General features: G+C 46.9%; 2 protein-coding genes across 2 annotated transcripts; both read left to right on the forward strand.

The window, feature by feature from the left end:
- Positions 1-2,883: 2,883 nt before the first annotated feature.
- On the forward strand, positions 2,884-3,975 carry LOC311521503 (olfactory receptor 52P1-like; the record flags this gene model as incomplete). The annotated part of the gene is made up of 1 exon (XM_084629830.1): positions 2,884-3,975. Exon 1 carries the CDS (start codon positions 2,923-2,925, stop codon positions 3,973-3,975), a length of 1,053 nt encoding a protein of 350 aa, XP_084485956.1. The 5' UTR covers positions 2,884-2,922.
- Positions 3,976-4,962: 987 nt separating this feature from the next.
- Positions 4,963-14,682, forward strand: LOC311514524 (uncharacterized protein; the record flags this gene model as incomplete). The annotated part of the gene is made up of 3 exons (XM_084617084.1): positions 4,963-5,013; positions 9,692-10,198; positions 13,212-14,682. 3 exons carry the CDS (start codon positions 4,963-4,965, stop codon positions 13,371-13,373), a joined length of 720 nt encoding a protein of 239 aa, XP_084473210.1. The 3' UTR covers positions 13,374-14,682.
- Positions 14,683-18,570: the final 3,888 nt, after the last annotated feature.

Genomic DNA, 18,570 nt, shown 5'->3' on the forward strand with positions numbered 1-18,570 from the left:
GGTACAAAATATTCCACCCTTTGTCCTTGGATTGGCTGCTACCACAACCAAACAAATACTGGTTACTGGAGAAGAGCTGTTTGGAAATGTCTTTCCCCCCAAAATACTTCCCAAAACCTTGCACCCCACTTCCTGGACAAGGTTTGGTAAAAAGCCTCACCAATTTGCCTAGGTGACTACAGACCCAGACCCTTGGATCTTAAGAACAATGAACAATCCGCCCAACACTTGCACCCCCCCTTTCCTGGGAAATGTTGGATAAAAAGCCTCACCAATTTGTATAGGTGACCACAGACCCAAACCCTTGGATCTGAGAACAATGAAAAAATATTCAGTTTTCTTACAAGAAGACTTTTAATAAAAATAGAAGTAAAGAAATCACCTCTGAAAAATCAGGATGGTAGATACCTTACAGGGTAATTAGATTCAAAACATAGAGAACCCCTCTAGGCAAAACCTTAAGTTACAAAAAAGATACACAGACAGGAATAGTTATTCTATTCAGCACAATTCTTTTCTCAGCCATTTAAAGAAATCATAATCTAATACGTACCTAGCTAGATTACTTACTAAAAGTTCTAAGACTCCATTCCTGGTCTATCCCTGGCAAAGACCCAGCATACAGACAGACTGAGACCCTTTGTTCCTCTCCCTCCTCCCAGCTTTTGAAAGTATCTTGTCTCCTCATTGGTCATTTTGGTCAGGTGCCAGCGAGGTTACCTTTAGCTTCTTAACCCTTTACAGGTGAGAGGAGTTTTCCCCTTCACTTTATATTTATGACACCGCCTCATGGCCTTGAAGGCTGTGTGCCAAGAGAGCGATAACACACCCTGCCTTTGAGCTAGTCGGTGGCTAACCCTCTTGGAGCAAACTAAGGGGGGAGGTGAGACATTCTCTATCACCGGGGAGCATCCTGTAACCGCCATAGTCCTCATTTTCATATAAACATGATTTTACATAGAAAACATGCCTTGTAAGGTATCAGGGAAAGGTTATGATCTGTTGAAATCATGCCTCTATCCATACATGTGTATCATTAATGAATATGGAGTTATGATTATGGTGTTGTATGGTGGTCACTAAAACATGCTGTAAATTGGGGAATAAGTCAGATATTAGCTCTCCAGAGGCAACAGCAAGGAAAGTGACCAATCCCCAGGCAGGGTGTCAAACAACCCATCAAGAGCCCTTGTCCAGCAAGGGAGCTCCAATGCAATGACTCACGTGCACGAAGCTCCACAGAGGGAATTGCTCAACCTTGCTTGGAGAGACTCAGCAATGCCCCCCAGACATGCCTGGACTTGTGCCCCCCAAGCACATGGATTGAGGCTATAAAACAGACAGAGCGGACACATACTGGGCCCTTCTCCTGCCCCCACTGAGAAGAAGACAAGACTCCAACAGGGGAGATTGGCCCAGGTTTACACAGGAAACTTGTATATTAAGGACTGCAATATCCAGTGGGGTGAGAAAAATCCTTAATCTAGATGTTGCCCAGTCTAATAGGATTGAGAGTTTAGACAGTGTGCTTACATTTCCTTTTCTTTTGGTAACCACTCTGACTTTTTGCCAATCACTGAATATCACTTAAATTCTATCTTTGTACTTAATACATTTGTTGTTTATTCTACCTGAAGCAGTGTGTTTGGTTTGAAGCGTGTAAGAGACTCCCCTTGGGATAACAAGCCTGGGGCATTTCCATTTCTTTCTTAAACTGACAAACTCACATAAGCTTGGAGTGCCCTGCGGGCACACCTGCACACTGCAAGAGTAAGGCTGTGTCTGGGAAAGGAGATATTGGCTAGTGTCATTCGGTTGCATAATCCAAAGAGCAGTTTACATGTCAAAGACTGAGCGTGAACAGCCCAGGAGTGGGGTTCTCACAGCTGAGCAGGGTAAGGCTGGCTACCAAAGCTAAGGACTGGGGTGACCAACCAGATCACCAGTCCAGATAACACCAGAGGGGAACATCACAGGGTTGCAAAGCAGCATGTAGGTGGACAGGTGGGCAGTGCTGTTGAAATTATTTTTTTCTTTGTGTTTGTTGGTCCAAGGCCAACTTTGGGACCTTTCATGGTACAGAGTGTGTTTGGGGAGTTTCAGGGTCTCTTTCCCATGGCAAGCCACAGAACTACAATCTGGGTGTCACAAGTTTTACTCAGTTTTGTTTCCATTTGTTGTTGTTCTGTAACTTCAGGCATTTCACTGGTAGAAATAACATTTGATATTTTTGTAACAATGTACCCCATATTGTTCATTGTGATATGATGATATGATTATAGCGTAATTATGATACAGTTTATGCAAGATGGGTCATGTAAGATGTTATTGGAAAAGTTATGACTTTCTGAATATGGTTATCCTATTTGTATGTATTGATGATTTTGGTCAAAAGTTCTGAATTTTGATGACTTCCCTGTATTTCAAATGTAGTTACAAGTGAGTAACGCCCACTAGGGAAGTTAATGTCAGTCTCGATAGATGGTTGGGAAGGGCCTATTCAGGGCAGTGAGACTTTGGGGGAAACAATAGGCCTTTAGAGAAACTTATCTCCCACCTGGTGAGCCTCCCTGAGAATGCTTCAGACAGACTATACGTAGTGGATGCTATGACTCTAAAAGGCCATGTGACCAGGCCACATAACTCTGGACTCCATTTTGGGGAGTCTGTAATCTTCCCACAAACGAGTCTGGAAACCAAGTTTTGAAACAAACGGTTCCCTCCGTATTCTAGATCTATGGAAAGTAGGGAGTGACATCGTCGGTAGTTCTTCACTCTTCACTCAAGAAGACTCCGAGAATGTTCATAACTATAACATATTTACCATATTAGTTTTTACAAATAAGAACCCCCTTGCTGTGCTTTTCTCCCTTTACAGGCACCTTGAGCATTTCTGAGTCATATCGATGCATCAACTGCTTCATGGCACCTTTCAACTTCACCCACTCTGACACTTCAACTTTCATCCTAATGGGCATCCCTGGCCTGGAGGCTGCCCACATCTGGATTTCCATCCCTTTCTTTACATTCTACATTATCAGCCTGTTGGGAAATGTCACACTTCTGTCTGTTGTAGGTAAGGAACAGACTCTGCAGAAGCCGATGTACCTCCTGCTCTGCATGCTGGCACTTACAGACATTGCCACACCTACCTTTGTTGTGCCAAAGGCACTGGGCATATTTTGGTTCAATTTGAAAGGCATTACTGTGGCTGGCTGCCTCACCCAGATGTTCTTCCTCCACACGATTTCTGTGATGCACTCATCCACCCTCGTGACAATGGCCTTCGATCGCTACGTTGCCATATGTAACCCTCTGAGATATGCCACCATCCTCAGCAATGCACAAATAGCTAAGCTAGGGCTTGTAGGTTTCATAAGAGCTGTTCTCTTCATTCTGCCCCTGCCCCTGCTCCTGAGTCAGCAGACATTCTGTGCCAACCGCATTTACCCCCACACACAATGCGAGTACATAGCTATGGTGAAGATGGTGTGTGGGGACATCAGAGTCAGCAGGATATATGGTTTTGTGCTAATGTTTGTAATCAATGGGTTTGACCTGACGTTCATTGCCCTGTCGTATGGTCTGATCATCAGGGCCGTCCTCAGAATCTCCTCTCATAAAGCCCACCAGAAAGCCCTTAACACTTGCACAGCCCACATCTGTGTGTTGCTGACATATTATACCCCTACCTTCTTCTCCATTCTTACACACTACTTTGGTCAAGGCATCGCACCCTATGTTCATATCATCTTAGCTGACCTTCTTCTCCTCATCCCTCCCATGCTCAACCCTATCATTTATGGGGTCAAAATGAAAGAGCTTCGTGACAAAGTAGTCAAATACACCTGCAGAAGTTCTGCAGACACAAAGTTCACGCAAAGTTCTGCAGACACAAGAGACAATATCTCCTCAGGCCTGCAGTGTCCATCAGGGAACTGTCAAATTGTCAGAGAGTATGTGAACCAGCACTAAGTGGGATGCGGTTTGGGAGGAAGACCAGAAGTTCTGTGAGCGCCATGGTTCCCCAGTTACCCCTGGCATGGAGGAAGAGTATGCTCACAAACAATCTGTAAAAAAAGTCAGCCTTCCTTGACTGTGCAGTTCTTACGAGTTGTACTCCTAGCAGAAGGAAAATCCTTTCACCAGAAAAGGGTTAAGAAGCTAAGGTAAGCTCGCTGGCACCTGACCCAAAATGACCAATGAGGGACAAGGTACTTTCAAATCTGGAGGGGGGGAAAGCCTTTGTCTGTCTGTGTAATACCGTTGCTGGGAACAGATCAAGGATGCAAGCCCTTCAACTCCTGTACAGTTGGTAAGAAATCTAGCTAGAAAATGCTTTTGGATTTCTTTGTTTTGGCTTGGAAATTCACTGTCCTGGAGGACATGTGTATTCCTGTTTTTTGTATCTTTTTGTAACTTAAGGTTTTGCCTAGAGGGATTCTCTATGTTTTGAATCGGACTGTCTGAATCGGTCCATGGGCCTGCATTCACCACAACCCTCCACAGCATCCAGAATGCGTTCACCCGGGGAGGGATATCCTGGCCCACAACACAATTTTTTTCAGGAAGAGGGGCAGACCAGTTGAATAGTCATGACTAAGGTTTTTTGTCACAGATAGTTTTAGTAAAAGTCACCAACAGGTCACGAGGGTCTGCGGGGGAGACTGAAATGGGGAAGATTAAAGCCTCATCAGGAGTATGAGAGCCTGAGCCGCACTTCAGGACGGGTGAGGGTCCAGCACTTACTGCCACTGCAGATAACAGCTCTGTGGCCCCCACCGCAGCCCCAGCACCTCAGAGGTCCCGAGCCCCTGCTGCAGCCCATGTGAGAGAGCTCCACGGCTCCCACTGCCAGTGGCAGCTCAGAGATCTGGGTCCCCACACGGCCAAGAGCCACTTGGAGGGCCACATACCCCCACCGCCAGAGGTGGCTGAAAGCTGCTGGTTCCTTGGCCACACATGGCAACTGAGAGCTCAGGAGCCTCCACCCGCTGCCCCAGGGCTGAAGTGGTAAATGTCACAGAGGTCTCCGAAAGTCACAGAATCTGTGACTTCTATGACTTAATCTTATCCTTAGCCATGTCTATGAACAACTCTCCGTAGTGAATGGAGAAGTGGTGGAACCCGAGTGACTGAGACAGTGACAATACTTTGTGCAGGAGGCAAAACAATCACTGACTTGCCCCAGACAGTAGAATTGTTCATCCCTGGACTCAGAGTGTCATCCGGAATTGTTAAGACCTGGAATGGTGTTGCCTCTGTAACATTGTTCAGTGCTTCTCTCCTTGGAGCTCCAAAATTATCAGTGTTGGCAGGTAAGGCAACCTACTAATTCAGCAGTCCTTGATGTTATTCAGAAAGAAAGACCGCAGGCATGGTTCGATGACAAAGGCATCCGGAGAGGTTTATTTCCCCCTAGGCAGAATCCCATCACCCTGAGTATGAGCAAAACGAGTGAATTACCTTATGAAAGTCCTTTTCTGGGTGGTAATACCCCAATAAATCCTTAGAGATCAAGGACTACTGAGGGTAAAGACATTAAGAATGTTGATCTACCATCTCCAAACCGATGAGTTGGTAGAGTGATTTCAAGGAACTGTTCTGGAGACATTATTGAATTCTGTAGCCTCAGATTCCGAACATTACGATCAACTCCTCCCCAACCTCCTTTAACCAATCAGGGAGGTGCCTCAAGGCTTCAAGTTTTCGCCCTTTGAACTGCTGTCTTGGAAGTCCTCAGGTAATGAACATAGACCAATAAATTCTTCAATTAAGAAATTGCCTCGAGATTTTGTGAGTGTTTGCTCGAAAAATTTTGCTAAATGCACAGCAGGTACAAGAGAAGGCCGATAATAAAGGGGTCTAGCTGTGAGTGTTCCGACTGGGTGATTGTGTGTTATGGTTACAACCAAGCTTGCTCTTCAGATGATTGGTTCATTGGCAGGGACTCTTTGATGTAGTGAGGCATGTGGGCCCCATCAACTACAAGGAGCACCACCCAGAGAAGAAAAAGAAGACTAAGATAAGAACATAAAAACAGCCATGCTGGTCAGACCAATGGTCCATCTAGTCCAGTATCCTGTCTTCTGACAGTGACCAATACCAATCTTCACACTGAAAGAACAGAACAGGCTGTTCTTGATGGATCCATCTCCTGTTCTCCAGTCCAAGCATAGGCAATCAGATGCCAGGGATTCCCAGATCATGGGGTTGAATCCCTGAATATCTTAGCCTGCAGCCTATTAATTTCCTTCAGTCATCCCTGGTTCTTGTGTAATGTGAAGGAGTAAACAAGACTTCCACAATTAAATTACCCCTAATGAAAAAAAACACAGTAAAAGAACTAAACAAGAGCTTAAGAACCATGTCAAACAAACAGTGAAATACGAAAAGGCATCTTTTAAAAAGTGGAAGTCAAATCCTAGTGAGGTATATAGAAAGGACCATAAACACTGCCAAATTAAGTGTAAAAATGTAATAAGAAAAGCCAAAAAGGAGTTGAAGAACAGCTAGCCAAAAACTTAAAAGTTAAGAACAAAATATTTTTAAGTACATCAGAAGCAGGAAGCCTCTTAAACAACCAGTGGGACCCCTGGACAATTGAGATACAAAAGGAGCATTTAAAGATGATAAAGTCATTATGGAGAAACTAAATGAATTCTTTCCTTCAGTCTTCATGGCTGAGGACGTTAGAGAGATTCCCAAAACTGAGCCATCTTCATAACATCAGCTAACAGGATGTTAGGAATCATTAAAAAAGGGAGAAAGAATAAGACAGAGAATATTTTATTGCCTTATATAAATCCATGGTGTGCCCACATCTTCAATACTGCATACAGATGTGGTCTCCTCAACTCAGAAAGGATATACTGGCATTAGAAAAGGTTCAGAGAAGGGTAACTAAAATGATTAGGGGTTTGGAACAGCTCCCATATGAGAAGAGATTAAAGAGGCTAGGACTTTTCAGGTTGGAAAAGAGGAGAAGTTTAGACTTGAAATTGGACGAAGGTTTCTAACCATCAAAGAAGTGAAGTTCTGGAATAGCCTTCCAAGGGAAGCAGTGGGGGCAAAAGACCTACCTGGCTTCAAGATTAAGCTCGATAAGTTTATGGAGGAGATGGTATGTTGCAATAACATGATTTTGGCAATTAATTGATCTTTGGTAAATAGGCCCAATGGCCTGTGATGGGATGTTAGATGGGGTGGGATCTGAGTTACTACAGAGAAATCTTTCTTGGGTATCTGGTTGGTGAATCTTGCCCACATGCTCTGGGTTCAGCTGATCACCATATTTGGGGTCAGGAAGGAATTTTCCTCCAGGGCAGATTGGAAGAAGCCCTGGGGGTTTTTCGCCTTCCTCTGTAGCATGGGGCACGGGTCACTTGCTGGAGGATTCTCTGCACTTGAAGTCTTTAATCCATGATTTGAGGACTTCAATAGCTCAGACATAGATGAGAGGTTTATTGCAGGAGTGGGTGGGTGAGATTCTGTGGCCTGCATTGTGGAGGAGCTCAAACTAGACGATAATAATGGTCCCTTCTGACCTTAATATCTATGAATCTATGAGACTAAGGGGGGATATGATAGAGGTATATAAAATCATGAGTGGTGTGGAGACAATGAATAAGGAAAAGTTATTTACTTGTTCCCATAATATAAAAACTGGGGTCCACCAAATGAAATTAATGGGCAACAGGTTTAAAACCAAGGAAAGGAAGTTCTTCTTCACTCAGCACACAGTCAACCTGTGGAACTCCTTGTCGGAGGAGGTTGTGAAGGCTAGGACTATAACAGGGTTTAAAAGAGAACTGGATAAATTCATGGAGGTTAAGTCCATTCATGGCTATTAGCCAGGATGGGTAAGGAATGGTGTCCCTAGTCTTTGTTTGTCAGACTGGAGATGGATGGCAGAACAGAGATCATTTGATCATTACCTGTTAGGTTCACACACTCCGTTGCACCTGGCATTGGCCACTATCAATAGACAGGATACTGGGCTGGATGGACCTTTGGTCTGACCCAGTACGGCCATTCTTATGTTCTCATGTTCTCCCCAAAGTTAGACATTTTGGCTTTTATCAATTCTTGAAAGATTTCACCAATTACACATCTGTTTATACGTCACTATAAATCCAACCCATCATTTTCTAACAGTTCCCTAATGTAAGTGGGGAACTATTGTTGGGATCTTTCCTGGCTTTTGCGTCACCCCAAGGGAACTGGTAGTGAAAGAGTCCAAGTCCGTACTCCCACTCCCTTTTCCCAGAGGCCTGCCTGACCTCAAGGACTCCCCTTCCACTCTCCTGTTTGGAAGAGTCCTCGTAATGGCGATATGGCTGAGTCAAAGATTCCTGGAAGGCTGAACCCCCAGTCTCATCATGGTCACTCAGGACAGTGGCTAGGGTGTCCCCACTCTGGGGTACTCTCTTCACACCGGACACTTCTTTGACCCACTGATCACTGCATTAACTTCAAACCAACTAGAATGTGTTAAACAGCGACTGAAAGAAAATTGGAGAGGAGTACTTGTGGCACCTTAGAGACTAAGCAGTTTATTTGAGCATAAGCTTTTGTGAGCTACAGCTCACTTCATCGGATGCATTTAGTGGAAAATACAGTGAGGAAATTTATATACACACAGAACATGAAGGAAAAAAAAACCTGTAAGCAGAGTGATCATTTAAGATGAGCTATTACCAGCAGGAGAGAAGGGTGGGGGTTGGGGGGGGAGGGGGGTGAAAACTTTCCAGCAGTTAACAAGGACATCTGAGGAACAGTGGGCGGGGGTGGGGGAAATAAACATGGGGAAATAGTTTTACTTTGTGTAATGACCCATCCATTCCGAGTCTCTATTCAAGCCTAAGTTAATTGTATCCAGTTTGCAAATTAATTCCAATTCAGCAGTCTCTCCTTGGAGTCTGTTTTTGAAGGGTTTTTGTTGTTGTTGTTGTAATATAGCAACTTTCATGTCTGTTGAAGGGTTAATGTCTAGCTATTCCACCTGGAAGCAGGCGGGGCACACCCTGACTGTTTCCTAGGAGCAATGCACACATTGCTCTATCCAAGGACAAGGGCTAGATATGAACCCTGAGAACTTGATTGTTTGGACAGCAACTGTGGGAGGTTTCTTTAGCCTGGGCTCAAGGCCTGAGAACCAGGATTGTAGTAGATAGAGGATGGTAACTAAGCATATGAATCAACGTCATACATTCCTTTGTGTAGCAGTGTGTAATGCTTAGGGGGAGAAATATAATAAAAGGAGAAGGTGGAAGGCGGGGGGGGGCAGAACAGCCCATCTCCGCTGACCAGCCTGTTTGCTTGCATAAAGCTGTGTTCTGTCTCATCACTGAACCGCAACAACTGGCGCCCAAACGTGGGGCCCTCAGCACTCACCTCGCCCGGCAAGGGTTTCAGACGCGTCACTCATCCGCTTCGTGGATCCCGGTGAGTATTTTTCATTGTGGTAAGTATGGGAAGCTCCCTCTCTGCTTTGCAAGTGCAAGACCGCAATGAGCTGCAGTATTTGCTGCGTAAGGCTCAGCATGACTGCCCCACTCGAGAACTCACTCTCCTGCTACAGGAGGTGCGTGCCAAGTGCCCGTGGTATCCTGAAGCCGGAAGCCTTAAACTAGCGGACTGGGAGCGATTGGGCCAGACATTGCACAAATAGCCTCGGGCGCCCGTGTAGGCTTTACATGCCTGGCACCTCTGCTGCGACGTGGTACAGCGTGTCGCCTCGGACAGACCCTCCCTCGCGAGGCTGGTGCTCTTGCCGCCCCCGTCCGCCCCTGCAGCCATCCCCCCTCCTGGCGATGCGACACAGCGTGTCGCCTCGGAAAGGCCCTCTCCAGCCCCAACAGAGGAGCTGCCGATCCTGCCACCCCCGTCCGCTCCTGCAGCCATCCCTCCCCCTGCTTCGCTCCCAGTGCCTCTATTACCACCGCCTCCCTGGCCTTCCCCACTGGAGCCGGTGTGTGATCACCCTCCCCCCGTGGGGCCCCCCGGAGGGTCATCTGCATCTGCTCAGAAGCTTTCGCTGGTGCAACAAATGGTTCACGCGGCGAAAGCTCGATCAGATCTTACAGCAGAGGAGCTGGCTGATCTGGTCTCCGTTTGCCCGGTGACCTGCCAGAATGATGACCAGGGCAACCCCGTGGGCACCTGGACCACTCTGCCATACTCGGTGGTTAGAGAGGTAAAGAAAGCAATTCGTGAATTTGGCCTGACTAGCACCTTTGTGCGTGGTCTCATTGAAGGGATGGGTACTGGGTACTCCCTAATCCCTGAGGATTGGAAAACGCTGCTGCTCATGATGTTGTCACCCAGTCAGTATGTTATTTGGCTTAGTGAGTATCGGCAGATGGCAGAACGCCAAGCCCAGGTATATAGAGAGCAAGGTATCATTTATGAGCATTTGGCAGGGGAGGGCCCGTTTGCTACTATTGAGATGCAGTCTCAACTCCCTCAGGCTGTCTTCCCCATTATTTCCACCTGTGCCCAGCATGCTTTCAAGAAGGTCCCGGATTCAGGCAAGCCTACCAAAAGCTTTGTCAGTATCCGTCAGGGTGCCTTAGAGTCCTTTTTGGATTTTACCAACAGATTGCAGGAGGCTATCCTCCGACAGGTGGATAACACTGAGGCAGCTCACGAGCTCCTGTTAAAATTGGCAGTTGAAAATGCAAACGAGGATTGCCGCCGTGCTCTCCAGGCAGCACAAGCCTCTGGTATTTTAGAGCTCTCAGACATGCTGCGGGCGTGCCAGAACATTGGCACACAAGCCCACAAGGCTGGAGTTCTGGCTGCCGCCCTCAGAAAAACTGGGAAGGAGGGGAAGCGCTGTTACCGCTGTGGTAAGGAGGGTCATTTTCAGCGGGAGTGTCGCTCATCTAAGGCACCAGCCCGACCCTCAAAGAAGTGCCCCAAGTGTGGGAAAGGTTATCACTGGGCTAATCAGTGTCGTAGCGGGTCGGGAAACCGCACGACGGGTCCCCCCCGAACCCAGGGCCAAACGGGGGTGTTTCCTACTCAGGCAATCGCTCCTCTGCCTTGGAATCTGTAGACTCTATGAGGGCAGCGACTGCTGGAAGTGCAGGGCTTGATTTGATCATGCAGGAGGACACTGACTTTCAAGTGCCAGGGGAGGTCTGTGCCATACCTACACAGGTGATGGGACCTCTCCCTGCCGGCTTTGTAGGTCTTGTTCTCCCTCGCTCACATGCTGGGAAACAGGGCTTTTTTGTCATTCCAGGGGTCATTGATGCTGATTACACTGGCATTATTAAGGTTCAGGTGTGGACTCATCTTCCACAGTCGCTCCCGCGTGGACGGTCAATTGCACAATTGATTTTAGTCCCCTATCAGGTGCCAGCTGCCGAGGATCGAACTCGGGGTGGAGGAGGCTTTGGAGCGACGTTGTCTCACTCGCCGTCTCACAGCGCGTCTTCTCCACTTGTTGCTCTGACAATGTCAGTCTGCCCCTCGAAACCTCAGTTAACACTTCTCTTAAATGATGTTCCTTTTACAGGGCTGGTGGACACTGGAGCTGACGTTACAGTGATTCGTGATCTGGAGTGGCCGGTTAGTTGGCCTACGGTTCCTTCTAAAGAGTTGTGGGGGATTGGGGGTAGCAAACCCGGGTGCCAAAGTTTGTCTTGGGTCACGGTCTCTAAACCAGGAGGCCGTGCCCTTGCTACAATCCGCCCTTTTGTGCTCCCTGTCCACCTCAATATTTGGGGCCGTGATTTACTTACAAAGTTAGACACCACCCTCGATATTAACATCTGATGGCCCAAAACCCTCCCTCACCCACCATGCCCTCCGCCTTACCCTTGGTATGGCAATCCTTAGAGCCCGTATGGATTGACCAGTGGCCCCTCCCTCTAGAAAAGCTAAAAGCACTTCATTCACTTGTGCAGCAGCATTTGCAAGCACAGCGATTGGAGAGCTCCACCAGTCCCTGGAACACCCCGGTGTTCGTTATTAAGAAAAAATCAGGTGCTTGGCGGCTGTTACATGATTTAAGGGAAATAAATAAACGCAGCCAACCTATGGGCCCCTTGCAATTTGGCTTACCAAATCCAAATTTAATTCCTCAAACCGATCAACCTTGTGTGTTAGATTTAAAAGATTGTTTTTTTACCATCCCCCTTTGCCCTCAGAATTAGCTGCTGTTATTTTGGCCTTTCAACCTTTTGCTGATTGTCCCTTTGATTTAATTGTGGATACCCATTATGTTTATTAGGTAATTGCTCATTTACCCCTTGCCCTCATTACCCCTCAGATTGATGCAGACCTCCTTCACCTGTTTTTGTCTTTACAGCATCTTCTTGCCACTCGTCATTTCCCTTACTTTGTTGCTCATATTCGCAGTCATACCCCTCTGCCTGGGCCACTCACTGAGGGCAATTCACGCGCCAATTGCGCGTTGCGTGGTCAGGTAAATTCCCTTTTTTCTGACCCCATTGAAAGCCATGCCTTTTTTCATCAGTCTGCCTCTGTTTTGGCCCGGCAGTTTCACATTCCTGCTGATCATGCACGTTCCATTGTTCGTTCCTGCCCCCACTGTGCTGCTGCTGCTCCTACTTTCTCTTATGCCGTTAACCCCCAAGGTACCGCAGCAAATCAGCTGTGGCAAATGGATGTTACTCATGTGCCACAATTCCGCCCCTATTCATTTTTACATGATTCCGTTGATACTTATTCAGGCTTCCTTTGGGCAACCCCACAACGTGGGGAAGCCACTAACAAAGTTATTCACCATTTGCTGGCCTGCTTTTCTGTTATGGGTCGCCCTTGCCAAATTAAAACAGATAATGCCCCAGCCTACTGCTCTGCAACCCTCTCCACCTTTTGTGCCCGCTGGGACGTCCGTCTTAAACACGGAATCCCTTATAATTCCACGGGCCAAGCCATTGTTGAACGTGCCAATCGCACACTCAAAACCTTGCTAGATAAACAATTAAAACAAGGGGAGCTGCGTCTCCGAACCTTAGGAGACATTCAACAACAAATGTATATCCTCTTTTTTACTTTAAATAATTTAACACTGAATGCAGATCAGCAGACCCCTGCGGATCGGCATTTTCACAAATCTGAGGTACTGGAAAGACCGCGTGTCTTTTACCGTCAGCTGCCCGATCCACAGTGGCTGGGCCCAGCACCTCTAATCACTTGGGGTCGGGGATATGCTGCTGTGTCTCTTCCTGCAGGACCGTTGTGGGTTCCAGCCCGGTGTGTGCGACCGGCACTTAAACAACATGGCATGGCACCAGGGGCTGTCGAATCCCATACCAGAGTTTCAGCTGACCTTGGAGGAGACCGCGTTGCCCCCCCGAGTCGACAACGGCGGGACGGAAATGGAGGAGGCGTAGCGTCCCAAGCCAGCCCATGACATGGGAAGCGGTAAAAGCATTGGTCGCCACGGCTCAACGAAAACTGGCAGCAGATCAGCAGCCAGAAACTCCTAAGACTTTGTTTGTGGCGATTCTCGCCCAAATCACTGCTAATTCTGTGATGATTGTGTACCTTTTGTGCCTGCTATTTCTTGTAGGGGTTGGCTCGGAAGCGCCTCCCCCGTTACAAGCCCGAATGACATATATATAACATATGGGAAAGATTGGCTTCAATAGCAAATGTTACCCACTTTTGTTTATCTAATTCTGTAGCAGCTGGAGATTTGTTAGGTACATGCCTTATTCCAGTATGTCGTCACCCTGAGGAGATGGAGAATAAGGCACTGTTCTCTGCTTATGCTAATCTTTCCTCCCAGTACTCTAGCATGGCTAATTGGGGCCCGGCCAACTATACTCTGCCTCGCACGGCTATATCCCTCCACACACCGTACCCGGCCGGGGCTCACAATGTCACCTGTGCGCGTGTAGTTAACTGCACCTAGTACAAAGGTGCCCTTGGGCTGTCAAAAAATTTCTCAATCCCTTTTAAATTGTTCCCATGCTGTTAATGTTTCATATAAGTATGACCATATCATCCTACCATCAGGATGGGTTTTTACTTGTGGTTCATGCACCTTTAATTATATTCCTGCAAATTTAAGTGATGGCACCCTTTGCTGTCTTAGTAGAATGATACTTATATTGCCTTTTGCTGGTCACAATTGTAGTAAAAGAAGTGTACCCCTTTTAGATGATTATATTGCAGATGTTAAGCTTTTGGTTATTTTGTGTTTGTAATCATTGGGCTTATTTTTTGTTGTTGCTGTGTACAATGTATTCCTTCCTTGTTAAGACTTTGTAAAATTTTTGCCCTGGAAAGCTCCCCAGGTTATGTCCTTGTCTGTCTGGGAGTTAAATAGCATGACAAAACAAATTGGCGGCTACCATGAGATGGCCAACTATCAATAAACAAAAAAAGGGGAGATGAAGGGTTAATGTCTAGCTATTCCACCTGGAAGCAGGCGGGGCACACCCTGACTGTTTCCTAGAAGCAATGCACACATTGCTCTATCCAAGGACAAGGGCTAGATATGAACCCTGAGAACTTGATTGTTTGGACAGCAACTGTGGAAGGTTTCTTTAGCCTGGGCTCAAGGCCTGAGAACCAGGATTGTAGTAGATAGAGGATGGTAACTAAGCATATGAATCAACGTCATACATTCCTTTGTGTAGCAGTGTGTAATGCTTAGGGGGAGAAATATAATAAAAGGAGAAGGTGGAAGGCGGGGGGGGGGGGGGGAGAACAGCCCATCTCCGTTGACCAGCCTGTTTGCTTGCATAAAGCTGTGTTCTGTCTCATCACTGAACCGCAACAGTCTGTAATCGCATGACCAGAGAGATTGAAGTGTTCTCTGATTGGTTTATGATTGTTATAATTCTTGACATCTGATTTGTGTCCATTTATTCTTATAGAGACTGTCCAGTTTGGCCAATGTACATGGCAGAGGGGCATTGCTGGCACATGATGGCATAGATCACATTGGTGGATGTGCAGGTGAACGAGCCTCTGATAGTGTGGACATCTACACATCTACCAATGTGATATGCCTGCACAGTCTCTACGTAAAAGAATAAATGGACACAAATCCCCCTCCCCCTCAGCCCTGCTGTCCTGCTGGTAATAGCTCATCTTAAGTGATCACTCTCCTTACAGGTTTGTTTTTTTTTTCCTTCATGTTCTGTGTGTATATAAATTTCCTCACTGTATTTTCCACTAAATGCATCCGATGAAGTGAGCTGTAGCTCACAAAAGCTTATGCTCAAATAAATTGGTTAGTCTCTAAGGTGCCACAAATCCTCCTCTTCTTTTTGCGAGTACAGACTAACAGGGCTGCTACTCTGAAACCGGAAAGAAAATTAAGGATAAATGGGAAAGTTCAAGGAAACAAGGAACCCCGTCCTGACACACAGCCATGTCTGGGACCTAAGAACTGTTCTCTTTGTGTTCCTCACACATCCCAGACCCCCTGCCAGCCTCTAGTTGTGCTGTGGTGATACTGCCAAGTCAGACACTGGCTTTTGCAGTGGCCACACACCCTCAGGCTCTAGGTGGCAGGACCCTTCTCCCCAGCAATTGGCCCTACATCAGATTGACGTCCTCTCTCCTGAGTCCAGTCTTCAAGGCCCTCCGGTCTGGTGACATCTCCCTGTGCTAGGCCCTCTGTCCATGGCCCCAACTTGCTCTCCTGAGCTGCTCATTGTGATCGGCTACCTTGTTACTAGTTGCCGGCATCCACTGTCCTGGCTCTGTCCCTGCAGCTCCCTACTCTAGCTCAGCCGTGGCTCCCTGTTGGTGCAGCAGGTTTGTGCGGATCCAGCTCCCGGTTCTGGTCTGCTCCAGCTGCAGCTCCCCAGCTCTGCTTCAGCACTGCTGCCTTCAACTCTTCTGGCTTGTTGTGTGTTTGGTTGTCATGCTAATAGCACCTTGTTTTTGCTATGGCAACTGAGTTAGCTTATTAGGGGATAGCCCAGCCAGTTTGGGCTGGTTTGGTTAGTTCAGTGTGTGGAAAATAAATGGCTGCTTTCATGGCTCACCGCTCTCTGCGTCTCAAGTGATTCCTTCCTAAAGTGCTGCCCCCAAGGATACAACAAAGTGGCGACGAGAATGGGATCCCTGTGCTGCCCCAGCCACAGAAGGAAGTGGAAGTCAAGGCAAGCAAACAAACAAACAAAAAAAACCTACCAAAATCTTTCAGCTGTTGGAAGGGGGTAAGAACTGGCTTGTTTGCACTGACTGTGCTGGCTTGTTGGCACTGACTGTGAAACATGAAACTAAAACCATGGCTACACTTAAAGGGCCACTGGAACCTTTGGAGGAGAATGTAGTGCAGTGGCATGTGTATACTGAGCGTTTTGATCTTTTTGTTCTTGCAAATGACATTACAGCAGAGAAGAAGGTGCCAATATTCTTAAGTGTTGTGGGAGCTAAAACCTACTCCCTGCTATGCAGCTTATTACACCCTGTTAAGCCTGAGACCAAATCTTACAGTGACATTGCAGAAATCCTGGGGTCCCATTTTTCCTCCAAACCACTGGTAATTCCTGAAGGATAGAGGTTCCACAAAAGAGGCGAAAAAGAAGAGGAAACAGTTGTACAATTTGTAGCAACTTTAAAAAGGCTAGCAAAACACCGTGAATTTAAGGAGATGTTAAATGATGCCCTGCGTGACAGGTTACTGTGTGGTTTGCAGAGTGAAACTATACGGAAGAGCCTATTGACAGAGGCTAGCTTCCCTTACTGAAGGCTGTGGATATTGCCGTCTCCATGGAACTGGCTACAAAGGAGGCGCAATCCATTGGTGCATCCTCTAGGGTGCATAAAATGTCACAAGAACCTTCCCACAAAACTGTGCAGAGTCAGGAATGTTGCCACTGTGGTGAGCCGGGTCACAAGGCATCACAATGATGGTGTAAGGACCTGGTGTGTCGACACTGTGGCAAAAAGGGACACATTGAGTGTGCCTGTAAACAAAAGAAAAAGAGGCCTGTGCTCTGGCCGACCTAAAAGGGGAACCCGTATACCCTAGAGCAGATCCAGGATGACCAAGGTGACACCTCATCGCAAGAAGAAGAGCCACTCCACGTTTTGTCTTTGGCAGTGGGCTCACATGAATACTGGGTAACCCCGTTGTTGGATGGCAAGCCTATACGCAAGGAACTGGACACCGAGGCAGCCCTCTCACTGGTCTCTGAGGCTGTGTATAAAGAAAAGCTACAGCATCTTCCGTTTAAGGCAACAAAAGCTGTTCTGAAGATGTATACGGGAGAAGCTGTGCCCATGTTGGGCAGTATTGATGTTAAGGTGGAACTCAAAGGACAGGCTGCTAAATTGCCACTGTTTGTGGTGAGAGGTAGTTACCCAGTCTGAATGGATAGGTCCTGGCTTGGGAAGATTCAGCTGAACAGGGCAGAAGTGCACCAAAGGACTAAAGAAGAAACCGGTCTGACCGCTATACTAAGGAAACATACTGCTGTTTTTGGAGAGGATCTGGGAAGTATGAAGGGAATCACTGTCACACTGAACATGAAACCTGACAGTCAACCAAAATATCTGAGAGCCTGAACTGTGCCATATGCCATCAGGCCGAAAGTTGAAGCGGATTTGGAGTGCCTGGTCACCAATGGAGTCCTAATACCAGTTACCCATACTCCATGGGCCACTCCTATCATTCCAATCATGAAGAAAGATGGCTCCCTCCGGATTTGTGGTGATTATAAGGTCATTGTCAACACAGTGTTGTGTGCAGAGCAATACCCGTTTCCCCGCATCGATGACCTCTTCGTGGGCCTGGCTGGGTGACAAAACTTCAGTAAGATTGATCTGAGTCAAGTGTGTTTACAGATGCATATCGATGAAAGGTCCCAAGAGCTGTTGACTCTTATGACTCATAAGGGGCTTTATCGATACTGTCGCCTACCCTTAACGTCTGTTCCCACCCTGTTCCACAGGGCTATGGAACAGATCTTGTGTGGCTTGCCAGGAGTTCAGTGCTATCTGGATGACATCCTGGTCACTGGAAGGAATGAAAAGGATCACTTAAAGAATTTAGAGGCTATCCTACAAAGACTGGAAGAGTATGGCCTACAAGTCCGCAAAGACAAGTGTGAATTCTTCCAGCCCTCTGCTGAATATTTGGGACACATCATTGACGCTGAGGGTCTTCATAAGGCCCCTGCAAAAGTTAAGGCTATTGTGGAGGTTCCCCCACCTCAAAATGTTAGCCAGCTGTGCTGGTTTCTAGGACTATTGAACTATTTTGGAAAGTTCATCTCACAGTTAGCCACACTGCTAAAACCACTTCGTAAATTCCTTGGGCAGAACGAGACCTGGAAGTGGACTGAAGCCTGAGATGTTGCATTTAACAAAGCTAAAAATGCATTGCTAAATTCTGAAGTTCTAACAGACTTTGATCTATCCTTATCCCTACAATTGGCCTGCGATGCCTCCCCTTATGGAATGGGTGCAGTCGTGTCAAACATTATGCCTTCGGGAGAAGAGAGACCTGTTGCCTTTGCTTCACGCACTCTAAGCAAAGGAGAAACTAACTATGCCCAAATTGAATGTGAGGCATTGGGAATCATTTTTGGAATTCAGAAGTTTCATCAGTACCTGTTT

The sequence above is a fragment of the Lepidochelys olivacea genome (assembly GCF_965140295.1).
Source record: "Lepidochelys olivacea isolate rLepOli2 genome assembly, chromosome: 1".
In the NCBI taxonomy this organism is placed as follows: domain Eukaryota; kingdom Metazoa; phylum Chordata; order Testudines; family Cheloniidae; genus Lepidochelys; species Lepidochelys olivacea.